The following is a 23126-nucleotide window of genomic DNA, read 5'->3' as shown; positions in this document are numbered from 1 at the left end:
TTCGTCCTATGTTGGAACCAGGAAATTCAAAAAGTATGAAAGTGTGACAAGAGCTTAAGCAATATAAGTCTGATATGAACCCCAGATTATCATCAGTCGAAAAGATTATGATCTGATTGTCACACTGGAAACGATACTCACCACTGCCAACAAAATTGACCTCTTACTGTCATGCGAAAATTAACCTATCGCCAAATTTGATATCGCCTATTATCCCGGTGCCAACAAGGCCATACTAGAAATACCATTTCACCCACTAATAAACACAGCTCTGACGAGAAACCATATGTATTCCCGGGACCAAAATAACACAGTTTTCTTGATTTTCACTTGTTATTTACATATTCCCAATCTGTATTCTACGCGCAAATGAGAATTGAGATGGGGTTTAGATTCATGAAGTCAGCAGGTGAAAATGACGCGACCGGATGATAAGTATTGGATCAATCTAAATCGTCCTTTTAATTGTCGATTCAAAGTTAGAAAAAGGAGATGGAGAATCAGAATGAGAAAAAAAAGGGAAAAAGGGAAAAAGGGAAATAGTAGTTTCCCAAAAATAGAGAAAGAGATGAAAGCTCCGAAAAGGAGGTTTACAATAGCAAAACATCGGGGAAAAGCCCTAATGTTACAATTCTACGGTCGAAATTCAACTACATCGACACCAAAGCACAAACCAAGTGATTGGCCAAGAACACTGAGCCAGCGCAGCCCATAGGGAGCAGCCGCTTGTTCTTATATTTCTGAAGGTAGCGACCTTGCGAGCTTGTTTAAAGATGTCTATATGGTTTCTCGCTTCGCGGATGTGGATCCACATATCTAATTATGAGCATATGTTCACTACACTCGTCCTGTACACTCACCCGCGCGACATTATTATTAGTCTTGAGATTTTAGGTAGTTTTTTTTTTACCACCAGCAGTACTTCTACCCTGTCGCAATAGCCCATAAAATATAAAGTGAAGAAGAATAATAAAATACCGAACACCCTTCCACTAAATCCCTAGTAGGTACCCAAGTCATTTCGCGTGTTCACCTACAAACTCGGTACTATACACTGCGCACCACTTGATGTATATTCACTCCTTTATAACATAGGAATATAGATCTAAACAACAACGCTACCTTCAGAAACAAACAGAGATGGGTGGTACTACGGTCACGCTTCTGCGTGCCCGAATTCCGAAAAGATCTCAGCCATTGTTGCTGACGTTCCCGGAGTGAGTTTCGATACAACCAAAACATTTTTTTTGGCTTTTGAATTTTGTTTGGGTGGTGAAGTAGTCGATGGTTGATGGAGGACTTTGGGGTGTCTAGGTGGATGGATGGTGGGAGTGGTGAGGCTGGTGAATTTTTGAGAGGTGCTTTATTGCGAACAATTGCTTCATGTCAATGTTCTGGCTTGATAGAATGCCTGAAAATGTCAAAATACCCCATGCTGGGTTGAAAATAGTCATACCATACGTGGCAAATAAATGAGGATAACTTATAACTCTTGGTCTTGACATTGGAGCTCACCATAGATCACATGCGCCTAATGAAAAATTACACTTAACGCCGTCTCGATGATCGCAAATAGACTCATTTGTATTAAAAAGTGCCACCTACGGCTATCCGACCAGTCTCTATTCCCAGATAATCACAGCCAATACATTAAGAACTTTATGATAATCTGAATCAGCTTTTAGTGCTTCCCAATTGCAGACTGCTGCTTGACTGGTGATGCATAACACAATGTATCACGAAAGCAAGCAGAATTTGTTGAAAGATAAAACAGTATAACATTGATAGTCATGGTTTTCACTTAAACGTGTTTGATAAACGGGTATCGTAATACAGTCCAACTCCATACAATTACCATTACTCCTCGAAGAAACCTCCATCGCTAACATTACCATCTTGAGCCTCATCCGCTCTTGCTCCTTCCACGGCCCCAAATGCTTGGTTCTTAGAAAACCCAGTAGATTTGTTCTTTGCAATCTTTGTAGCCCTAGAGTCTTTCACTCCGCGCTGAGCTCTTCTCTGGCGTCGATTCATTCCTGCCGTGTCGATAACTGGGGCTTGGACGACAGGCTTTGGTTTTGGCATTGACTTGGGTTTTACAAGTTTTCTCTCTGGAAGTCTGACAGCCTTTGTAGTCGAAACAGTGACATCTGGCTTTCTATTCCGTAATCGATCGAGGGTTCCTTCTTCCATGCACTTCTCGACCTCCTTCCACATTGGAGGTTTTTCCTTAGTCGCTTTATCTTCTGCATCCTCTCCCGATCCCTTTGGTGGATAGAGACTAATGTATGTTTCACTTAGAGGGTGGTATTGAGTGTAATTGAGATCTACCTCGAGAATGTGCATTTCATCCTTCAATTGCTCGACTTCCTCAGTAGAATCAGATTCCAGAAGACGTTTTCGGAGTTTCTTTAATTGTCTGGTAGCCTTTTGACGCTCTATAATTCCCAATTAGTCTGTTGGAAAACAAATCCTGTGCCGAGGGAGTAACATACCAAAGAACCTGACCATATGGTATTTCTTTATCATCTTCTGTCTAGTCTTCTCAGCTTCTGCAGAGGCCAATTCTTGTTGGTATGCAGCAAGAGCTCGCTCATTATCCACGCGCACATCTGCAGGAAGATCCTGCGCCCTTTCAAGCTTCCTTGTGATGTCTCTTATCTTCTTTTTTATGGTGTTGACGCTGGAGGCATGAGCTTGTTTTTTGTTAAATGCAGGTTCTGACTTTCTTTTTTTTGCGGGTTTTGGTTCATCGCCGTAGACCTGAATTTGTCTAGATGGATGCACTACTTCTGCGGCATCAGAATCCGAGAGTTTGCGCTTTGGTGCCATGTTGTTGTTGAATTGATAAAAAAATTGATTCAAAGCTGAATTTGTTGTAGTTGCTCAGCCTTGTCAAATTTGTTAAACTTACAAAATATTATTTCCTCCACACCCAAATCCACTTTGAAACAACATGGAACAACATTAACCCGACTGAGCACGAGCCACCAAACAATACAATGGCAGACAGCTTGTAAGTATCTTGGTTTATTTTTGATAACTATTACTACTTCTCAGCTTTTCTCACGTGTAGAAATTCAAGAGATTCAAGAGATCGAATTCAGTGCAGATTCATATCTCACTGCTTCATTGTGTATGGCGAGAGAGAAAGTTACAGAAGCAACTTTCAAGCAATACATGAAATTTGGGAGCTATCTAACTAATAGTTGACTTATAGATCGAGAGACTCAGGGCAGCCTGCTATTCCAAATTTATTTGGATCACAGAACAGTCGAACTAATAAAGTATTCAAACCCATCGCTACTTGTTCTGGTTACAATTGCGATTTCAGAGTCGGACACCTTTAAAACATAAATAATCCCGTTGGAAATACGGATATTATAGAGGAACAGGGCTACGAATTCAAGACCTACCCAGAGCTAAATTGTGCTAATCATGAAGTTGTGAACAATACTATTTTCGATTTCACGTCTTTTCGATTCCGACCGAAACCCTCGCAATCAGCAGCTTCTCATCTAAAAGTCAAGTTCTGTTGACTTGCCTTGAGTGCAGGCAGATCAGCTGATAGGTACATCTTGCAGGCTGGTCTCAAGACCCACTGGGCATTTGGCGATACAACCAGCCGGATAGAAACGCAAGAGTTGAAAGGGTTAAACTCTTAGACTGGAACAGAGCACCAGATTGGCACTTTCCGGCAAACATGGACAAGACGGAAGGAATCATTAGATGGTCGCCAAACTCGGCTCGTGCACAGTTTGTTGCGTTCAACTTGAATTATCGAATCCTTCAAGTCTATGAGGCCAAGGGTCTTGCACGGCCTGGTAAATTCGAGTATGAACCCTTGTCTCGTTACATTGATATTCCCTCTTTGAACACTTTCGACTGGTCGCCAGTTGTCGAAGGTTTGGTTGCTGTTGGTACTTCTAGTGGCGAACTTCAATTACTACGAGTTGATGACAATTCTAATGCTGTCTTGTCTCTTTCCATCAAACAGCCAAGAGCATGTCAAGCTGTCGCTTTCAATACGACTGGACTATTAGCAATTGGCCTCGAAAGAGTTCGCAATGATGGCTCCCTGCAGATTTGGGATGTCAATCAACGCCTAACTGGTTGGGATACCTCTCAGCCAGGATGGAAGGTACCAAATAATGCGGTCGAGCCGAGAAAGTTAGAGTCGGCCACCGTGAGTGGACGTGAGAAAAGCACCCCTGATGGCGCTACTGACAACACCCAACAGGTAACTAGCATCAAGTTCTTTGAGGATCAACCGCAAACCCTTGCTATTGGTATCAAGAACTCTTGTGTTCGAATTCATGATCTCAGAGGTTAGTTCGATTTCATATTGTTAGATCTATATACTAAAATATAATAGATCCGAGCGGCGGAGTAATCACATTTCAAACCAAATGCAACAATAACCTTACCATCGACTACTCAGACCCCAACTATTTTGCTTCATCCTCTTTAGATCAACCTGGACTCATGGTCTGGGACAGACGTGCCAGCACACGAGCCACAGCCTCTCCAATGTATTTAGATGCTTTTGATAACGATGGATATGTTTGGGGAGCCGCTCTGCAACTTAAGAAGGTCATTTCCACCGAAAAACAGGGTTCGTATATTAAATCATTGCGCTATTGCCGAGAGCATCGAGGAACTTTGGGTGTTCTCTCAAATGCCGGTCAGCTTCAGATCTTGAAGACTAACAAAGAATATTACGATCCCGGCTCCGAAGATGATGTCAAAGGAAGCCCGGAGTTACTTCAGGTCAAGAAGTCATTCGATCTCGAATATCCATATGTAGACCCAGACCATGGTCGTAGGCAAGAGGATAGAATTGTCTCTTTCGATTGGTTAACACTAGGTAATACAGATTTGCAGCCTCGCGTTGTTGCGTTAAGGGCCTCGGGATCATTTGAGATCATGCAGACACCACCCTCTAGTAATGGTCAAATGATGGACTTCATGCCATGGCAGCCACCACATAACCATGACAAGGTACCCTATCATACTTTGATGGACTTCGCAGATGCCACCGAGCGTCGGGCGAACCTTGGCCCCCTTTTTGCAGAAGAGTTGAAGTTTAATACGCCAGTGTTTGGGCCAGACGGATACAACACCCCGCATATTCAAAAGTCTTTAGCGGCTGCTCTCGACAAAGCTCTTGAGCGTCCCGAAGCTCCAGCATCGGGAGTCAAAGCGGAAATCCCTGGTAGTCAGATCAAAAGGGCAGCTTTTACAAAAGCAACTTTTGCAGAAGCTATTGACCGGCAGCTTTCGATGGTCAACGATCCAGTATCTGAAACATTTGCTAAAAGAGGCGGTGCTGGCGATTATAATGGTTTTGGCTCTTTGAACAATAAGTTATCCGCTATGAGTCTTTTGGGCAAGGGAAAGTCGAAGACTCAAAGTCTGTCGACAACTGAGATTCGTTCAAGCAGGGAGATGCACGAGATGTTACTTGAATCTCGCATACCATCTTCTAAGGCTGACGCCATGCTAATTGGCAATCTGTTTATTCAACGTGCTCTCAATGGTTATTTGTTTGACTGCAATAAGAACAAATCGTTAGTCAGGGAAGATCCATGGCTTAGGGATGTGTGGTATTGGATTTCAGGTATGTCATCCTCTTTATCATCTTTGAAACTTTTTAACATTATCAGTTGCCGAGAAAGCTGCTAAGGATGACGGTATGCTGTCTTCGACCCTTGATCTAAGCTATTTGGGAGTTCACACCTTGTGGAACAATAATCTTGGTGGTAAAGCCGAATCAAGACTTGTTGAGAGCACCGTCATCCCTGATCACACTCAATGGGAACGGCTTATTGCTTCTATAAATAAACGTGTCGGCCATGAAGAATATACTGGTGTGCCAACTATGAAGCCCCAACACCGACAATTATGCCTTGCCCAGTGCAGTTTTGCAACACCTGCCGCAGAGCTAAAAGAGATGTTGGCTCGTCTAGAGGGAAGAGGAGAATTTACTAAAGCAGCTGCACGGGCGCTGTTTGAGGGCGAGCCTGAACAAGCAGTGGAGATCCTCAGACGCGGAGACAAAGAGCTAGTATTTGTTGCTGTGGCACTCGATGTTACCGTCAAGAGTCCTCCCAACGTTGATCTCTCCAATTGGAGCAAGACACTTCGAGAACAAGCTCACATGTCGGACGATCCATATCTAAGAGCTATATTTAGCTACATTACAACGAGAGACTGGGAGGTCATTGCAAATGAGACGGCTTTACCATTGAGATATCGCGCCGGTGTGGCTCTAAGATACCTTAGTGACCTACAGCTTACAGAATGGCTTGACCAGGAAATGGAAGAAGCTATCAAACACGGAGACATCGAAGGTATCGTTCTTGCAGGAATCACGGACAACATGGTCGATATCTTGGCGAAATATGTCGCAAAGTTCTTTGACTACCAAACCGCCATCCTAATCATGTCTTTCTGCTACCCTCGTTACATCTCCGACATTCGCTGCGATGCCTGGCGTCGTGACTACCAAGCTTATTTAAATCGCCATCAACAATTCATACTACGCGTCCAATTTGACCAAGGCTCGGCCAAGAAGTCTCGTCAACGAGACGGTATTCCAGTTATTAAACCCCCCATCCGCCAAGTTACTCTTCGTTGTCTCTTTTGCGATAACCGTTCGGCAAACGATCGTCATAATGCTACAGGCGCTGCTCCCGCACCTCCTAATTCATCCGCTGGTCTCTCTTCTAGCGCTGACGAACGCAATCCTTTAATGTCTAGCGGTATTAATGCCGGTCTTAGCTGTCCTCGTTGTGGTTCGCACCTACCTCGCTGCGGAATCTGTTTAGAGATTTGTGGCTCTCCAAGATCGGACAGGCCTGAGCTTTCGGAGGATCCATTGGTGAAGAGAATGGGCAATCAACTTACTTTCTGCATGAAATGCAAGCATGCTGCTCATATGGATCATGCGGTAAATTGGTTTGATAGACACGTGGAATGTCCAGTTGCCGAATGCAAATGTCAGTGTAATTTCAGGTCTAACGTAGACATTGCTTGATTTTATGAGGGGTTGGAACGAACGGCAATCAGAATAGTTTTCGATGGCGTTATGGATGTATGGATACATCTGGGTGCACATGGGTGGATATATCCTTTTCTAGTATGAGACTGGAAGTTTAGTCTTAATGTTAACAGTATAAAGAAGGATTTTACTAATGCAAATAACTTTTTTGTTTCTGGTGAAGTTTCTAGAAGGCTACTTGATATTATTAGAAAATCAACCACTTCGCAAGGGACAATTGTAAATCGCAATAAAGTACTGAACATTCCAATCTTATGAGCTTACTGCACTTGAGTCTTATTTTGGTCAGTTACTCCCTTTTCCACAATCCATTAAACAGCCCAATAATCAATTTCCAAATTACAGCCCCCATTGTCCCAACCTCATCTCGATCATCTCCCTATCAATACCTCTCATCTCCCTCATTGTCCTACTAGCTCTTTTGCTCTTACCCGTCATCTACCTAACATCATCCATTGCCTTCCCATCCCCCAGTCTCTTAATCATCTTCAATGCAGGTTTGAAAGTCTTCTCTATCCCCATTATCTTCACATCCAACTTCGCACTATATTTCTCAATCTCCCCGACCCATTCTCATAACGGAAGTATCTTTGTTTGTCGGCCGTTATCCTTTCCAAAACGATCTTGTAGTATCTCTACAAGTAGATCCCAGGAAATAGTAGCTGGATTGACGATATTATACGCTTGAATGTTTTTCCCATCCTCGCTCTCACTCGAGTACTTGGCCTCCGAAATTGAAAATGAAGATGCATCTCCATATGAAGCGAAATTTTCGGAGATCACGGCAGCAAATGAGTTGATCGGAACTCAATTGATAGGAGTAAGTTGCTGAGGTAAGAGGCAGAGTGACATCGAAGTAAGAAGAATGGGATAGAACCAATCTTGTATTGGCCAGGGAGTGTCGATGGGGCTGGTTAAACCGCTTATCTGGCCGATACAAAGGATGGTTGTTGGGACTGTGGTGGGAGGGTTAGTAGAGTATAGATATGTAAGTTCCAGTGTTGAGTGGTGGGTAATATGTCTTGAGAGAAAGGGAGAGGGGAACGAGAGAAAGAAATTAATGAATGGACCCTCCTTTCCCCACAACAACGTCCATCCGAACAACATGTACTAAACCAAGTAGATTTTGAAATGCAAATATCCACATTCCCATCGCATATAGTGACTACTTAGACAATACTTAGATTTGGGTATACCATCTGGCGATATCCATATCCATGATACATCGGACGAGCAGGCGTGTTCTGCAACTCCGGATCTCAGAGCGGCTATCAGTTCTGTAATCTTAGGCGAGTCTATAGTATCTGCAAGCAAACCCCTTTTATTACTATTACCAGTCTTCAAATTGAATCTAGCAATCGAGACACCAGCTCCTTGGGGCCAAGACCATTTCGGCTACCGTCTGTCTCAAAGTCTTTTTGCTAACGGTTTGCTGATCAAAAATGGGTTCGCTCCTAATCTAATATTCGAAAGCTATCCGAAAATCAACGCAGTGAGATTAAAAGATCCAGACTGATCGCAAAGCACATGGGACGAGAATAAATACATTCCTCGGCGAGCATAGGGAATAAAATCGATTGGTAGATTAACCTAGCCAATATATCTAATATATCTAATTCGCTTCATTCGGATTTGGCTTCAACATACACACCAGTTTCCGTCTACCACCTCTTTCTCCTTATTTCAACAGCTCAGCTATTTCATCTCGCTCTATCCATCCTCTGCAACTACACAACCGCGCTGCACTCATCCCAAATACTCGTATCGTAATACACGCATAAGAGCATGTCGACATACGATAGTTAATGATTTGACTTTTTTCTTTAAGTAATTGCTTACTGAATCATCAACAATCGACAAGCACCATTTTCAGCACATCCACTGTTTTTGAACTAAAGCAATAACTTCAGGCCGAGCCACTTCTTCTCCCAAAGCACTGTTTCAACCTAAAGCCCAATTGAAGGGATCATGATATTCATCCTCCCATCCCAATACCTGCATATCCATTTGTGGTATAGTTTAAGTTTCGTTGCAATCACCGGCCAACCATGATATAAACATCCATTCCAACGCCATTCGAAAATGCAATGATTCCTCTCCTCCCCTCATGCCGTTCTAACAATCAGTAAATCTCCACCTCTGACCGGATATCAACGAAACCTCATTGTCTCATCGCTACCATCATTCCTCGCCTGTGCAAATGAATGCATTGCTCTAAGCTTTTCCTTTCATCCAATTCTGCAAAAACGTCGCCAATCCCTTCCTTTCCGGACTCTCCACCATGCTCTTAATAAATCCGCTACCATCTACACCCATGCTTGGGAAGAAATTGCCCTGTAAATGCTCCACAAACATATTTCCAGTCTTCATATAGATGACCTGTTCCAGCCCTGCCAATTCATTTAAAACGCTCTTGGATTGTGCATCGACCAATGGTCTGAAGTTTGGATCGCGAAGAACTTCCCAACAAACCGGGTGAAAACGTTCAATGAGAAAACTATCAAAGCCGGGAAACGTTGGTTGAGGGGAAACAGGCGAAGTAATGGGCTGGCCTGGAGTCGCAATCGTTGGGCCACCCCAGATCTCTGCCATCTTTGTCATGACGTTAAAGGCAATCTTGCTGGCCGCGAGATTGCCATTTTCATTTGTGACTGTCTTCGCCAAGGTTGTGACCGACTGAATAAGGGGGTCAAAGAAAGCTTGATTCTGCTCACTGACAAGCACGGAACCGAGCTCGTTATTCAAGATGACCGTTACGAAGGTCAAATATTCTCTTCGCAATTCAGCGAGTTGAATTCCATCATCTGTTCCTGTAACCGGCTCGCTTAAGCTAGCAAAAACTCGTTGGAAAAGTGGTGTCAGTAGGGAGTTGAGAACTTCATGTATATCCTTCTTAAATCCAAATACCACTTGATCCAATAGTCGTAAAAACATGGCGATTTCTTCTTTGGAAGAACTTTGGGATAACAAGCCATCGATCCATCTCGGAAGGAGAGGTAGCATAGCAACTCCCATGACTCCCATAAGTCTAGAGAATGAGGATCTTGCTGCATTACGGACCTCGAAAGAGGCCTTAAGTGCCTCGAGTGCAAACAAAATTGCTTCCGCGGTACGGCTGAATTCAATGGTTATCTCTTTGACAGGTGCTTGTCCAGCCCTTTTTCCTTCTCCAGGGGACCAGTCAGAAAATCCATGGGCTAATGATCCAAGAGCGAAAACGATGTGATGAATTTGTAGAACAGCTTGTGCATTTCCCGACTTAGCTTGCTCCAAGTTTCGCTCAATGTCTGAGAATAGAGGATCCATGATTGTTCTGGCATAAATGGCTTGCTTCTCTATTGGTGTTGAAGTTGTGGATGAAATACAACCAATTGCCTCATAAAGATTGAGTTGGGCATTGAATGCAACATCGGCTGCATCATGGTTGCCATCATCTGATGACATGTCATCATCATTTTCCCTTGGTACTTCTGCCTTCAAAGGAAGGAGATCACTGATTGATTGAATGATAGTCTCCGCAACATTGCCTACTTGACCTCTCAAGTGTTTTACAAATCGGTGAAATAGATACCACGAACGTATCCTGACTCGTGAATGACTATGGTGCACAAAACTAACGAACTGCTCGAGAACTTGAGGAATATATTGGGTTTGGTTCTCAAAAAACGAACAGTATCGAACGCAGATTTCCATATACTGGAGTGAAATGGCAGGATGATTGAATGAAGCAATGCCTATTTACAATTAGTGGATTCTCCTGTAAAGGTGCTCGCACAATCTTACCGGATTCGACCATTTTGGACATCATGACGATCAAACGTTCGGCTGCGATACTGGATGGCTGGCTTTTGGCATAAAGGCCACCGTTGACGAGGGTAAGTTCCCCAAAAAGGTACATTTCGTGCAGTGCAAGGTCTAAATCACGCCAGTCTATCTGACCATTTTGCTCTTCGAGTCTCTGGAATGTGCTTCCAATCACGTTGCTCAAGACATCAACATACAAAGCTTCGTCAACTGCGGCGATAGTCTTTTGAAGAACTTGTAATCTTTTTCGAAGCTCTTGAAATTCAGCCTCGTCTGTTAATTCATCCTCATCGGCGTAGGAAGAAGTGTCATCGTATCTCATTTTTTGTATTATCGCATTGAGAATAGGTGTCAACATGGCGGAATATGCAGGTGGTAATGGCTGTGCTTTGCGTAAGAATGTGTTGAGCTCTGTGAGAGATGGTATGACTGTAGCGCATATCTCGTCGTATTCGTCCGAGAAAAATCTGAGTAGGAGTGGAAGGAAAGTTTGCAATAATTGTTCTGCTTGGGCTCGAACATCGGGTTCAACTTTGGTGTCCTCGAGGATTTTGACCAGATCTGAAACAACGTTGTTGACCAGTTTTGCAACCGCTTCCGCAAGATCGGTATCATAGCTAGAGGTGTTCCGTAAGTCGTGTAGGGCTGGACTTGTGATAAGTTGCGACACAACTTCTCCGAGATTTAAGAACAGAATCATTCCTATCTTATCAGAAGGTTTCATCTTCTTTGCCACAATCTCTGTGAAGCAGTCTATGGCAGCATCCTTGACTTTGTCTTCACCACCATTAGGGTTTCGGCCAACCAAAGGAAACAACAAATTCAAGATATCCTGATTTACGACCAAAGAGATATCAATCCACGAGACCCATTTTCCAATAACCTTCAATGTCATTTCAACAATGGCATCGTTGTTGCCTTGCCAGTATGTGAGGATTTGTTGAAAAGACCCTGCCACCGTCTGTACATCTCGGGCACGCACAAGGTCCTTCAACTCAACATTTCGCTTTGTCTCTTCTCCAGCCCTGGCTATCATCAAATCGGCAATCTCGTCATGGATGGAGCTCAAAAGCCGCAAATATAATACAACTCCAGAAAGATTATCCACTGATCCATTTTGATGTCCTGCGAAGCTTAAGAAATCTCTGATGAAACTTTCCCAGCCTTCCTTGTATAATGATGAGAACAAAAATGTCAAGGTTTGCGTGAGCTTGTTCTGTAAAGCGGGTGGATCGACCTCGTTCCCAGAGGCATATGTTCTTCTGACATAGTCATGTAGTTGTTCTTTGAGCCCACGCAAGCTCTGATCGTCTATATGTTGAGTTTGTATCGCATTGTTGACAATGTCCAGCGAAACTAATCGTACGACTTCGGCGGCTTTTGGAGCTCTGGTGAAGAGGTTAAGGCATGCTTGTAGGCTCGAGGTGTCGCCTCGAACTTGAGTGAGATATTGAACCGCTTGTTCTTTTAAGTTTGGGTCGGATCGAGGGTCCCATGCGATCTCGATGGCTTTCTCAATCTATAGAATAATGGTAGATTAGTACAGATGTTCCATCCTATATGTCCAAACTTCCATTCTCGAGCATTACCCCCGCCAGCGCAGAAGTTCCCGGAAGCGGTGTATCAAGAACATACCTGGGCGTCCATGACTACTGTATTCTCAAGAACTAAAGCTTGAGGTTACAGCAGACAGAAAGGTTTAGGAAGTTCAAATGATCCACAATTATTGTAAAGTAAATCGCATGTACATCTGTAGCATTCTTTGAGACTCCGCTATCGAGTCATAATAATTTTTAGATTTATTCGTTGAATGGTTGGGGACGAGACAAGAGCTTGCAATAGAAAGAAGACTTGATGCACGATTGTAAAATTGTACGTTGAATCCCTATCTGGTTTTTGAGTTGTATCCTGAGCTCTTAAAATAACTTTTGTGCCAGTTTTTTTGCAATATGATGTTGAAAAAGTTCTACTGAAAGCGGTTCTTCAGAAGATACTGCCCCACCACAACACACAAATGTGAAGGGTAAGGCAAGGTTTAATTTCAGCCTTTCGCTTGGTAAAAAGGTGACACGTGAGAGGCGGCCCCTATTTTATCCGGATTCAGTCTTCACTTGGGTGCTCGTTGCTACTATTGAGGACTTCCCGAGGGGAACACTCGAAGGAAAGAAGGTCGGCATTTGATATGTAATTTGAATTCACATTGTAAACGTTTCTTTCAAACAATCACATTATTGAATTCTGTTAAGGATGTTTCAAACTATGTTCATTAATAGTCTATTTAAGTGAAGGTAATAAAAGAAATCCTATGTCATTATGATAGATATCATCAGACATGTACATCAATTCCTCATTTGTCATATTACCCTCTTCAAATTTTTTGATGCTGTTTCAAAATCTGTCCAGTATGTATGTGGTTATCCTTTCATCATGCTTTCAAAGCTGGGATCAAAAATGAAAATCCACGATAGAAAACGCCTGCAATGGAATCTAATCCCCAAATTCTATGAGGCGTCGCGTTTTCGACGCACGTAAATGGTGATTTTGATGCAAATGTACACTCCGGCCATTAAAAAAGCTAGAAGGGCCAAGAGATCAAGAGGAAGAAGAACGCCCGCCAGTAGGAACCCCATCCATGCTTTACGTAGCCACCATGTTCCGTCGGGATCATGAGAAGCTTTTGTGAAATCAGAACTTTGACGCGAACTTTTTGATGTGTTGTGAGAGGTGGATTGATCTTGATTGATATCCTGATTCGGATCTTCATCAGGTCACTGGAACGAGAATCCACCTGGAAAGCCTTGAGGAGCGCCCCGAGCGCGACCTCCCTGCGGCATACCTCCACCGAAACTGTGGAAACCACCTCCACCTCCACGGCCCCCTCCCATCTGGGCTCCAAACATTTGCATGAGGATTTCTATTGACAACATTAGCAGTGTTATTTGGGACATCAACGTTGTAGACTAACCTGGATCAATGTTCATTCCTCCCCCACCACCTCCCATACCGCCTCCAAAGCCATCCATTGGATCTTCCAAGTCTACACCACTATCGTATCGTGCACGTTTCCTGAAGTATTGTGTTAGACTGCGCGGTAATGTCAGGAAAAACAGATCAAACTTACTCAGAATCACTCAAGGTCTCGTAGGCTTCTCCAATATCCTTAAATCGCTCCTCTGCATGTGGATCGTCCCGGTTCTTATCTGGATGATGGATGATTGCTGCCTTTCTATAAGCCTTCTTGATCTGGTTATCATCTGCGTCTTTCTCAACGCCAAGAATCTTGTAGTAATCCTTTCTCTTGCTCTTCTTCAACTCGAGTTCAGCTCTTCGTACCTCCCTAGCAATGCCAGCGTCTGAAGGATCTTGTTCTTGCAACTGCTTGAGCTCGCGTACAGCTTCCTCCCATTGGCCAGACTCGCCAAGAGCGGTAGCTTTTGTCTTCTTTGCTTTGGTGTATGAAGGGTCAAGTTGAAGAGCTTGATCACAATCCTCAATAGCAGCCGCATAATCCTTGAGGCGAGATTTGCACAAAGCACGATTTTGAAGTAATTTGGAGTTTGTTCCTCTGTTTGTAGGGTCGAGTGCGAGAGCTTCACTGTACTTTTCAATGGCATTTGGGTATCGCCCAGCCTTGAACTCCGCGTTTCCGTCGGTTTTCAACTGATCAACCTTTCTGACCAATCTTAAATACTTGACTGCGTCTCTGTAATCAGGATCGCATGTCAAAGCTTGTCGGAAATGTTGGATGGCCTTTTCATTTTCGCCTTGAGAGTATAAAGCCCTACCCCTCAGAACAAGCGCCTCAGGATCTTGGCTGTTTCCTCGTAACAAAGACATGGCAACGTTTTGTGCATCTCCCAAAGCATTGGCATTGCCCATTTTTAGATAGGCCTCACCACGCATTAATTGCCATTTGCGTGGCTTGGGTACACCCATACCAAGTAATCTTTCTGCCTGCTCAATAGAGTGTATTGCCATTGATCCAGTTCCGTTCTTGAGTGCGTCTGCTGCAGCCGCAAGATGTTGCAACATAGCTTTAGCTGGAGCCATGTCTTTTGCTGAAGGTGGTGGTTGAATGCGGCCAAAAGTATCCATAGCCTCTTGTGGTAATCCCATACTGATGTAAATTCGAGCCAATCGTAGAAGTACTTTATGGTTGTTAGGATCAAGCTGGTCAGCTCGCTTGGAATCTTCTAAAGCCTGGTAGTATTGGCCAGCAGCCATATAAGCAGCAGCACGATTGTTGATGTAGGTGGATGATGTCGGCATCGCTTCGACAGCTACAAATAGTATAAATATCAGCAGTTGTCATGTATTAAACCCTTTCGAAGGTACGAACCCTTGGTGTATTCTTCAATAGCTTTCTTGTACTGCTTAGCCTTGTAATATCTATTTCCCGCATCTTTGAATGTCTCTGCTTCTTCTGGGGTTGGTGGCGCTACTGCTTGAGGACTTGTCGGGTTTGATTTGTGAGCTGGTGGGGGAGGGGGTGGTCCCTCTCCATTAGCTGGAGCATTGTCACCATTGGGTGCACTTGGCTGAGGAGCGGGCTTTGGAGCAGACTTGGAAGAAAGCTTACGAGCAGGCTCTGCTGGTTTAGATGAGCTTGCTTGCGTGTTTGATTGTGAATTGGTTGCAGGTGGTGGGGAAGGATTGCGAGCGCTGGCAGGAGAGTCAACGTCAATATCCATAGGTTCCGACATCCTGACTTGAGTTGATAACCTCCGCAGTTGATCTGGCGGAAGGTTTAAAGGATGAGTAGTGTTTGGATCGAAAGAATTTCGCGACGGGTATACACTCGACTTTGGTCGAATACGGCTGGATTTTGTTGAGCCTGATTGTTTTTCCTCTGATTTAATATTTTCCTCTTCTTTATTTTTACTTAATCTTGAGTAAGATTTCTTTAGTGGGGATTTTGAGCGAGGCGAATCCGTTTGAATCCCCTCCTCGTTATCTTCAGGTTTCTTTGGTTTTCTTGGTGTTTTTGAAAAGAGGTTAAAGGACATTGAGAATAGATAATAATTCCCGCTGGGATGACCGTGGGTGCGTGTAGCCGGTCTGACGAACGATTGTGGTTGGACAGACTGTGAGAGGGAAAAAAAAGAAAAAATATGATATGACGGTTGGCTTTGCTGTAATGGCTTAGGTATAGGTAGTGAGTGATACCAGTAGTAACAGCCCTAGCTGGAGATAGGTTGTGTGTGGCGTGTGGTGAATATAAGTTTTTTTCCCTAGCTAGAATCTTATAGAAGCTCTTAGAATATATTCAATAAGAACATGAACTCCCCAACTCCGTTTGCTGCAGCATACATACAACACAAAACCAGACGTCAAAAGTCCATTTTGGTAGGGTAGAGAGAGAGAGGAAGAGACAGAGAGACAGAGAGACAGCGAAAGGGAGGAATATATAAAAGAAAGGTAGGAGGAAAAGTTGAAGTATTTATGAAAAAAAGAGTAGGGATTTATTTACTTTTGGGGGTTTCGCTTTCGCCTTTGCTTTTTTGCGATTATTGTCTCTCTTTTTTCTTTCTTATCTTTTTCGTATATACCTGGTAGCCTTCTTCTCCGTCTTTATCCTGTTCTTCTCCTTGAAAATGGCTGTCTTTGGGGGGATTGCGAACAAGCAAATTTGTTCGTTTCTTGAGGTGCGTCAAAGGCTATTTTCGGTATGAATGGGGAACCGAAAAAAAGTCCCATAGGATAAGAGAAGTGGAGTGAAGTGAAGACCGTGAGAGAGAGTGTGTGAGAGAGATTGAGAGGAGCGCAACAAGATATCTAAGATGAGCAAGATGGGCGAATGGGTGGATATGATCGAGGTTGGAAATATAGGTAGAGAGTGTGTGAGAGAGAGAGAGAGAGAGAGACTGGGGGAGGAGGGATGATAGATGGCAATAAACACCAAAAGGTTTCGACCTCTTAGATATTCACAAAATAGAGTGGTAAGGTATGGAGGGTATGTATGTATGTATGTATGTAGGTATGGTTTGTATGGTTCGTATGTATGGGATGTAGGTATGTATGGTATGTATGGTATGGGTTGGATGTACTCCGTATGGCCGTATGATATCAGTCAATCAAATCCATCGCTCATCCCAAGTTGCTACCAGTTATTTTCCTCTTCCTTTCTTTTTTAGTGCTATTCAGATCTTCCTTTGCAGGGCATCGACTTCCAATAGATTTTTTGTGGCCCCTGGAATCTTTACACTTTATTCGTCCGTGCTGTCATCTTGATGCCTGCTGAGTACGGAGGGAGGAGGAGTCGAGAGCAAATTTGCGATTGCTAATGTTGTACTCCGTACCCGAATATCCTACCTGAACCTACCTGAGCCTACCTCTCTTTTACTCTTTTGCATCTTGCTCAGCCATCTCAATTCCGTGACGAGCACTTCGCTTGCACTAGACACCTTTTCCCTCTTCTCTTTTGCCTGTGGAGGTGGATATCATTTATCATTCTGGGGCTCTTTGCCCTTTTGCCTATTTCTAGAAGCTTCTCATGCTGCTTTGACCTGCACACATCTACGCAGCACGTTTTTCTATTGATAAAAATAAAAATCAAGGGCAAAGCATGTGTGTGGAAGTACCTGTGTACCACGCGCGGCGTCCGACGGTAAGGTAAGGCTCTGTCAGTGAGTGTCACATAAATTATAGTTCATCCTAAGTGGAGAATATATGATAATGGGATTAGCCCTGATCAAGTCGAGGTAGAGAATAGATAAACTACGAGTATTGATATTGATATTCTGTAGAATTTAATACTTCTATGTACTTCGACCGCTTCAACCAATACTACTATCAATTGTCTGGATCTGTTTCTCAAACTTCTGCCTCTCGAGATGTATCTGATTAACTTTCAATTCCATCCTCTTCTCTCTTGTGTTTACAATAAAATGGTTTCCCAGCCTCCAAGATATCATCCAACTGCCAAAATATCCCCCTTCATTTTTACCCAACCGACATCCAATCATTGGATTATCCGATGGCGGAGTCTCCAGTTTTATATCTATCTCAGATTCTCAGCCTTGCTACTTTATCAATACCTACCTAGTTCGTCTACGCTTCGCACAATCCTGTCATACCGGCCATACTCGGCACTCTTCCGAGGCGGGAGTACCCTCAAGGATTCAGAGGTTAAAGATGCGCCGCCGAGTCATATCGTGGGAAAAAGAAAAAGAAAACGGTCGGTTGATAAGAGGAAGTTGAAGTTGGGTGGAAATGTGAAATTTGAAATGAATTACTAAACGCCCACAAAGTGTAAATCTCGTTTGTTGACATCTGAAACGTTGTTGGAGCTTGGTTGAACGGAGCAACGACTCGGACTTTATTTCCATTGGTGAACCACAAATCAGCATTCGAAGACGATGTTACCTAGGTACAATACACGCGCCAATCCTGTGATTTCTGATTTCTGATTTCTTGGAAGTAACCTTGAAAGGAAGTTGTGAAGGATACGTATTTGATCGGCAAGACCCCATTTCAATTCTTGAATTCTCGGGAAATGTAACAGCAATGAATGTGAATGTGAATGTGAATGTGGATGTGGATGTGGATGTTTACCTCGTCTTCATTCATGACATGCTCGAGTACCGGTATCGTATTCTGCGAAAGTCCGCAAATTGAATCAGAACAAGACAAAGTGTGTCATTTCATAAGCCATCGTGGAAGTCTCCATTTTCATGCAACCAGAGTCTCCACGGCGGAGCCTGAGTCGTGCACTGGAGATCACGCCCTCGTGGCTTGAATGTTGCAGATGATGAGGACCTGTTCATACCGTTAAAAGCTGGATAAATGCAATCTAATGCAACTTCGGCTATGAACCTCCGATGTACTATGTATGTACTGTATGAACTGTACCGTCTACTCTGATACCTAATTATAATCCTTTTCGACGAGCCTCACATTGCATAACTTTGGCTCTGACGATGAACCATTGCGGGGCCCCATGAGCTCCCCCATGTCTTTCATTTCACTCACCCGAACAATTGTCTTTATGAATTCATCAACGAAGCTTCCAAGCTCAACACCTCAAAAGCAATTTCTAATCTCTTCTTATGAACTCTCTGTTTCGGAGCTACTCGCAATCCAATTTTATCTTTATGGAGAGTCCTCTGAAAGTTCTTATTAATCGTGTTACTGGATACCTCGGGTGCTGCAGTCTTTCAATTTTGCGTCCCTGCTCCCTCGTCACCGCCTATTTAATCTTCAATTTGGCTTTTTAGCAGCAACAGTCATTCCAAATAGCTTGAAAGTCAAAAGATAGATTCCCTTCAGACCTTTCCAGCTGACACTCTTTCAACCCCGAGATCAACGGTGAATTACACTTCGCCCGTCCATGTCTCTTGCGCAGCCGCATCCTACATACTCCACAATCCAAATAGTGAAACCTGCCACAGGTAGATCCCAGACTAGTTATCTGTCCAAGATCCAGTTTCTTAAGGAGTTCAAGAAATCCCTAGAACTTTAGTATAAGTTACATAGGAGCAGTAATAGTACTTATTGGGAAAGGCCTACGCGAAAGAAAATAGAGATCTCCGACCAACAGGACATAACATTCAAAAGACTTGGACTCCAAAGTTTTTGAGTGTAGTCGGACAGCTAGTTCATGGTATGGTTGAAAGTTGTACAGTTTGAACTGCTTAGCTATGCAAGATTGAAGATTTCTATCAATGGAATGTCATATAAAGAGGTTTTCCACATAGGCAGATTCGGCCCCACCCCACAGCCCGAATTTCAACCTCAGCCTCAAGATTTGCAGACATCACCTCGGATCGTATCATGAAGATTGATGATTTCGTTGAATAATTGATCGAGACTTCTCATGCCATTTTATTATACGTGAAGAAGAAAAAACAAGTAGTGAGGTAGCAATCATCAGTTTCATTATCCAGAGTATGGATATATTTGTGCTCAAATTCTTGCGTTCGATAATACTAGTGAAAATGAGCTTGAATTTGAATAGATTTTAAAATTTAATATCTATACTTACTATTTGATGAGAACTTGAGAATAAAATATAGAAAGTCATCCCGAGATTCCAAATACAATCTGACCAAACAGATTGCACAATATCAAGCACAGCTTTTCCATCACAAGTCCTCTACTCTTCATAACATATTTTTTGCTTCAGATTCTCAACTTGTTAAGGGGAATCTATATTCCAGTATATTATTAGCAAGTGGGATCACATCACACAAGTTATACCCCGAAGACCATTCACCAACAGCAAAGACTAGCTATATACTCATCTCACCTTGATAATTATCGACCAGGAAAGAATCTCTTAACAATCGAAGACGGACGCGCAAGACGCCAAAATCCTCGCCGAAAGACTCCTCAACCTTGTTCCCAGCATATTTCCTTCTACTGATTCATCGCTGCGGGATATCTTAACAAACAACGATGGCACTATTACCAGAATCGTCAACTGGGAGTACATCTCCACACTCGCGGCATGACAAGCTTGCCTCTTCCCCACGTATAGGTGATTACTCTGAGTGGGATTATAGCATACAACAATTTTATCTTCCGTTATTCATTCTTGCGTCATCTTCGATTTACTGTGGAATACTGTACTGTATCAGTAGTTTAGTTTAGTTTCTATCTCACAGAACACTTTACAGATACATCTTTGATAATAAATATTCATTTTCTTATGAGGAATGATTGTAATGTGTCTGCGTGGGTAAGGTCCATTCAACTCCCCTGATCCCAATTTAGACGTCGAATGGGTGCCCAAGTCATGAGTCTTATTCTTTTCTACATGACCGATATCTTTCTACCTTAGTCAACTCATTTGTATTGCAGTAGCCTCTCACATACTTTCTACATCTTTCGCAATGGTTAGGATTCTTGTAGTCTTCTGATGCTCTCGAATTTCTATCCATGTTATTTTACTCCTTTTTTGAAGTTCGCTAATCCTCTGATTACAATACAAGTCTGTTTATTTTTGGGGATAGATTGTAATATTATGAGTAAGTTAGACTACAGAGCTGAAAATATGTGAAACGACATCAGTCGATGCCCGAATATCAGTCAGTCATCACCTACCAAAACTCCACCAGCAATATCACTTCTTGAACCTTTCCTCACCCTCCAGAACTACCTTCTCCATCTCCTCGAATGCTCCAAGAGCACTCCCATATTGCTTCCACACCTCAGGTCTATACCCCTCATCTATCTTCTCAATAGCGCCCTCTTCTTTCCACCTTCTTCCTATCAATTCCTCGAAAGTTTCCCCTTTCCATTTTGCCTCATTGCCACTTCCAATCTTTCCCCCTTCTTTCTCGCTTCGCTCTACGCCCCAAACGGCTTTGTAAGCACCGCCCAAGGCACACGCGTTCCCTCCAACATCCAATCTCCATACTCCCTCCACTCCACCCAACACCTCACCCACAATCTTCGCAATGGCTGGATTATGCGAGCCGCCACCTACGAGATAGATGCGACGAGGCTGAGCTGGTATATCTTTCGAAGGTGACGTAACTAATTTCTGCGAACGAAGACGCAAAGAAAGGATTTGTGATTCTACAATGATACGAGCATCTGTTTCTGGATCATATGGTGTCTTGGCTTCATTTAGTGTACTGCTTGGTGAGGATTCATAGCGGAAGGTACCGGCTCGGACGTTTGGCACAATTTCTGGGAGGGGAAAATAGAGAGCTAATTTTGCGGGATCAGAAGGAGATTTTTGAGCGAGAGGTGGGGTTTCTGTGGCCGCTTGGTTGAAGTTGGACCATGGATCTGAGGTTTTGGATGCCGGGAGAGCATCTCTAATTTTTTCGCGGGCGAGACCTCCGTTCTTATAGCAGAGCATGAACATGTAGAGACCGGCTGTAGTAGGGTGGTTAAAAAAGTGGTAAGCGGGGTCTGGGACGTAGTTGGGGGTTGACATGAGGAAGGTTGTGGATGTTCCGAGGGAGACGATAGCGTCCATGGGGCGAAGAGGGAGAGCTAAGATTGTGGCTGGATTATCACCGGTGAAAGGAACGATTCCACAATCAGCGGGGAAGTTATAGCGAGATGTGAAGTAAGAGGATATAGAGCCCATGCTTCCGCCGCCATCTTCTCGTACCTCTCCAAGTTTGGATTTCAAGGAAGCAAGACCATCAGATCCAGCTGCAAGGGTGAGAAGAGGCTCGCTCCAAGATCCGGATTTTATGTCCCAGAGATCCATGCCACAAACATCACTGATATCGAAGGGAGCAACTCTCCCAAGGAACAAAGATGCCAGGAAAGAAGAGACGAGGGTTATACGAGAAGTACGGCGGTAGACCTCTGGATGCTTTTTGTGAAAACGCATGATTTGTGGTCCCGTGAATCGCTGTAAGTGTTGTTAGTCAAAGCAAATCCAGCTACGCATAATTCCTGCGACATAAAATGCGAGAATTAACAGGACAGAACTAACATGATGAGCTTTGCTCCCCGTAACTTCTGCTAGTTTCTCCTCACTTCCCAACTCCCGATCAAAAGCATCACATTCCTCTTGCGTGCTCGCATCTTGCCAATTAGGACTCCACGGATGCGCAAACGTATCCTGTAACTGCTCTACCAAACTCTTTTTCGTTTCCAAAGCTCCCAATACTTCTTCACTCTTTTGGCTCCAGTAAACACTTCCATGTTGTTGACCTGAGCCTGAAATTCCCTTGATCAAGTGAAAGGGACAAGATTTTTCCGAAAGTCGTTGGAGAACTAAATCAACAGCTTCGAGCCACATGGCTACCGGTGCGTAAACCTCTCTTTCGACTTCATTGACATGTACACCTTTTTTGATGCCATATTTGGAGAGGTCGGCATCGAAGTCGACTTTAGCTTCGTATCGGACTTTGAGGGAAGATGATACCACAATTGCTTGGGAAAAAATTAGAGAGCGGTAGAATGAGGGAACTATGCTCACGTGGACATACCTTTTAGTTGTTGGGTGGAGAGGTCAAATCCTAGGTATAAAGGTTCATCTTTTGGAGACATGTTTGATTTTTTGATCTCGATTTAAATATTGACCTGATGGAGAATGCAATGAATGAATTAAATATCACAAAATCTAAGAGGAACAAAAGAACGAAAGGGCTATTTTATACACAAAGAATTAGACCTGCCTCTATCGTGGGGTTATGGAGAAAGGGAGGATTATTAAAAGTTGACGTTGGAATAGTATCCACATTTAGCCTGAATGAAAGCCATAAATCCAAGTGGTTCGGGTGTTTAGATGCGCACCAATCAAAGCAGACAATCGTTTTCCATCATAATGGCTCTATAAATTTTGATA

At 43.4% G+C, this 23126-nt stretch overlaps 6 protein-coding genes across 6 annotated transcripts; 2 read left to right on the top strand and 4 right to left on the bottom strand.

The window, feature by feature from the left end:
* Window positions 1-1857: 1857 nt before the first annotated feature.
* Window positions 1858-2832, bottom strand: EAF02_006872 (uncharacterized protein; the record flags this gene model as incomplete). The annotated part of the gene is made up of 2 exons (XM_038902920.1): window positions 1858-2438; window positions 2496-2832. The coding sequence occupies 2 exons, from the start codon at window positions 2830-2832 to the stop codon at window positions 1858-1860; spliced, it is 918 nt and encodes a 305-aa protein (XP_038757241.1).
* An 871-nt stretch (window positions 2833-3703) lies between these two features.
* EAF02_006871 (uncharacterized protein) lies at window positions 3704-7039 on the top strand (the record flags this gene model as incomplete). The annotated part of the gene is made up of 4 exons (XM_038902919.1): window positions 3704-4186; window positions 4241-4328; window positions 4376-5620; window positions 5667-7039. The coding sequence occupies 4 exons, from the start codon at window positions 3704-3706 to the stop codon at window positions 7037-7039; spliced, it is 3189 nt and encodes a 1062-aa protein (XP_038757240.1).
* A 712-nt stretch (window positions 7040-7751) lies between these two features.
* On the top strand, window positions 7752-8579 carry EAF02_006870 (uncharacterized protein; the record flags this gene model as incomplete). The annotated part of the gene is made up of 3 exons (XM_038902918.1): window positions 7752-7883; window positions 7938-8032; window positions 8237-8579. The coding sequence occupies 3 exons, from the start codon at window positions 7752-7754 to the stop codon at window positions 8577-8579; spliced, it is 570 nt and encodes a 189-aa protein (XP_038757239.1).
* A 38-nt stretch (window positions 8580-8617) lies between these two features.
* Window positions 8618-12799, bottom strand: EAF02_006869 (uncharacterized protein). Its single transcript, XM_038902917.1, has 3 exons — window positions 12503-12799; window positions 10847-12386; window positions 8618-10797 (listed from the first exon to the last, which is right to left on the bottom strand). Exons 1-3 carry the CDS (start codon window positions 12512-12514, stop codon window positions 9278-9280), a joined length of 3072 nt encoding a protein of 1023 aa, XP_038757238.1. The 5' UTR covers window positions 12515-12799; the 3' UTR covers window positions 8618-9277.
* A 286-nt stretch (window positions 12800-13085) lies between these two features.
* Window positions 13086-16958, bottom strand: EAF02_006868 (uncharacterized protein). Its single transcript, XM_038902916.1, has 5 exons — window positions 16338-16958; window positions 15207-16109; window positions 13989-15147; window positions 13833-13933; window positions 13086-13781 (listed from the first exon to the last, which is right to left on the bottom strand). Exons 2-5 carry the CDS (start codon window positions 15871-15873, stop codon window positions 13636-13638), a joined length of 2073 nt encoding a protein of 690 aa, XP_038757237.1. The 5' UTR covers window positions 15874-16109; window positions 16338-16958; the 3' UTR covers window positions 13086-13635.
* A 3972-nt stretch (window positions 16959-20930) lies between these two features.
* Window positions 20931-22828, bottom strand: EAF02_006867 (uncharacterized protein; the record flags this gene model as incomplete). Its single annotated transcript, XM_038902915.1, has 3 exons — window positions 20931-22184; window positions 22269-22711; window positions 22768-22828. 3 exons carry the CDS (start codon window positions 22826-22828, stop codon window positions 20931-20933), a joined length of 1758 nt encoding a protein of 585 aa, XP_038757236.1.
* Window positions 22829-23126: the final 298 nt, after the last annotated feature.

The sequence above is a fragment of the Botrytis sinoallii genome (genome assembly GCF_014898435.1).
Source record: "Botrytis sinoallii strain Bc 23 chromosome Unknown BSIN_011, whole genome shotgun sequence".
NCBI classification, from domain to species: domain Eukaryota; kingdom Fungi; phylum Ascomycota; class Leotiomycetes; order Helotiales; family Sclerotiniaceae; genus Botrytis; species Botrytis sinoallii.
The sequence above is the reverse complement of the archived record's forward strand: the minus strand, read 5'-3'. Positions and strand labels throughout refer to the sequence as shown.

What these genes read in the sequence shown, in the direction of transcription:
- EAF02_006869 (XM_038902917.1), bottom strand. An exon ending in GTCCAAAATGGTCGAATCCG is followed by an intron (nt 10,798 to 10,846) that starts GTAAGATTGTGC and finishes AATTGTAAATAG; the next exon opens with GCATTGCTTCATTCAATCAT.
- EAF02_006868 (XM_038902916.1), bottom strand. Translation starts at nt 15,873, where the DNA reads ATGTCCTTTAACCTCTTTTCAAAAACACCAAGAAAACCAAAGAAACCT. An exon ending in TATTGAAGAATACACCAAGG is followed by an intron (nt 15,148 to 15,206) that starts GTTCGTACCTTC and finishes TACTATTTGTAG; the next exon opens with CTGTCGAAGCGATGCCGACA. An exon ending in AGGAATGAACATTGATCCAG is followed by an intron (nt 13,782 to 13,832) that starts GTTAGTCTACAA and finishes TGTTGTCAATAG; the next exon opens with AAATCCTCATGCAAATGTTT.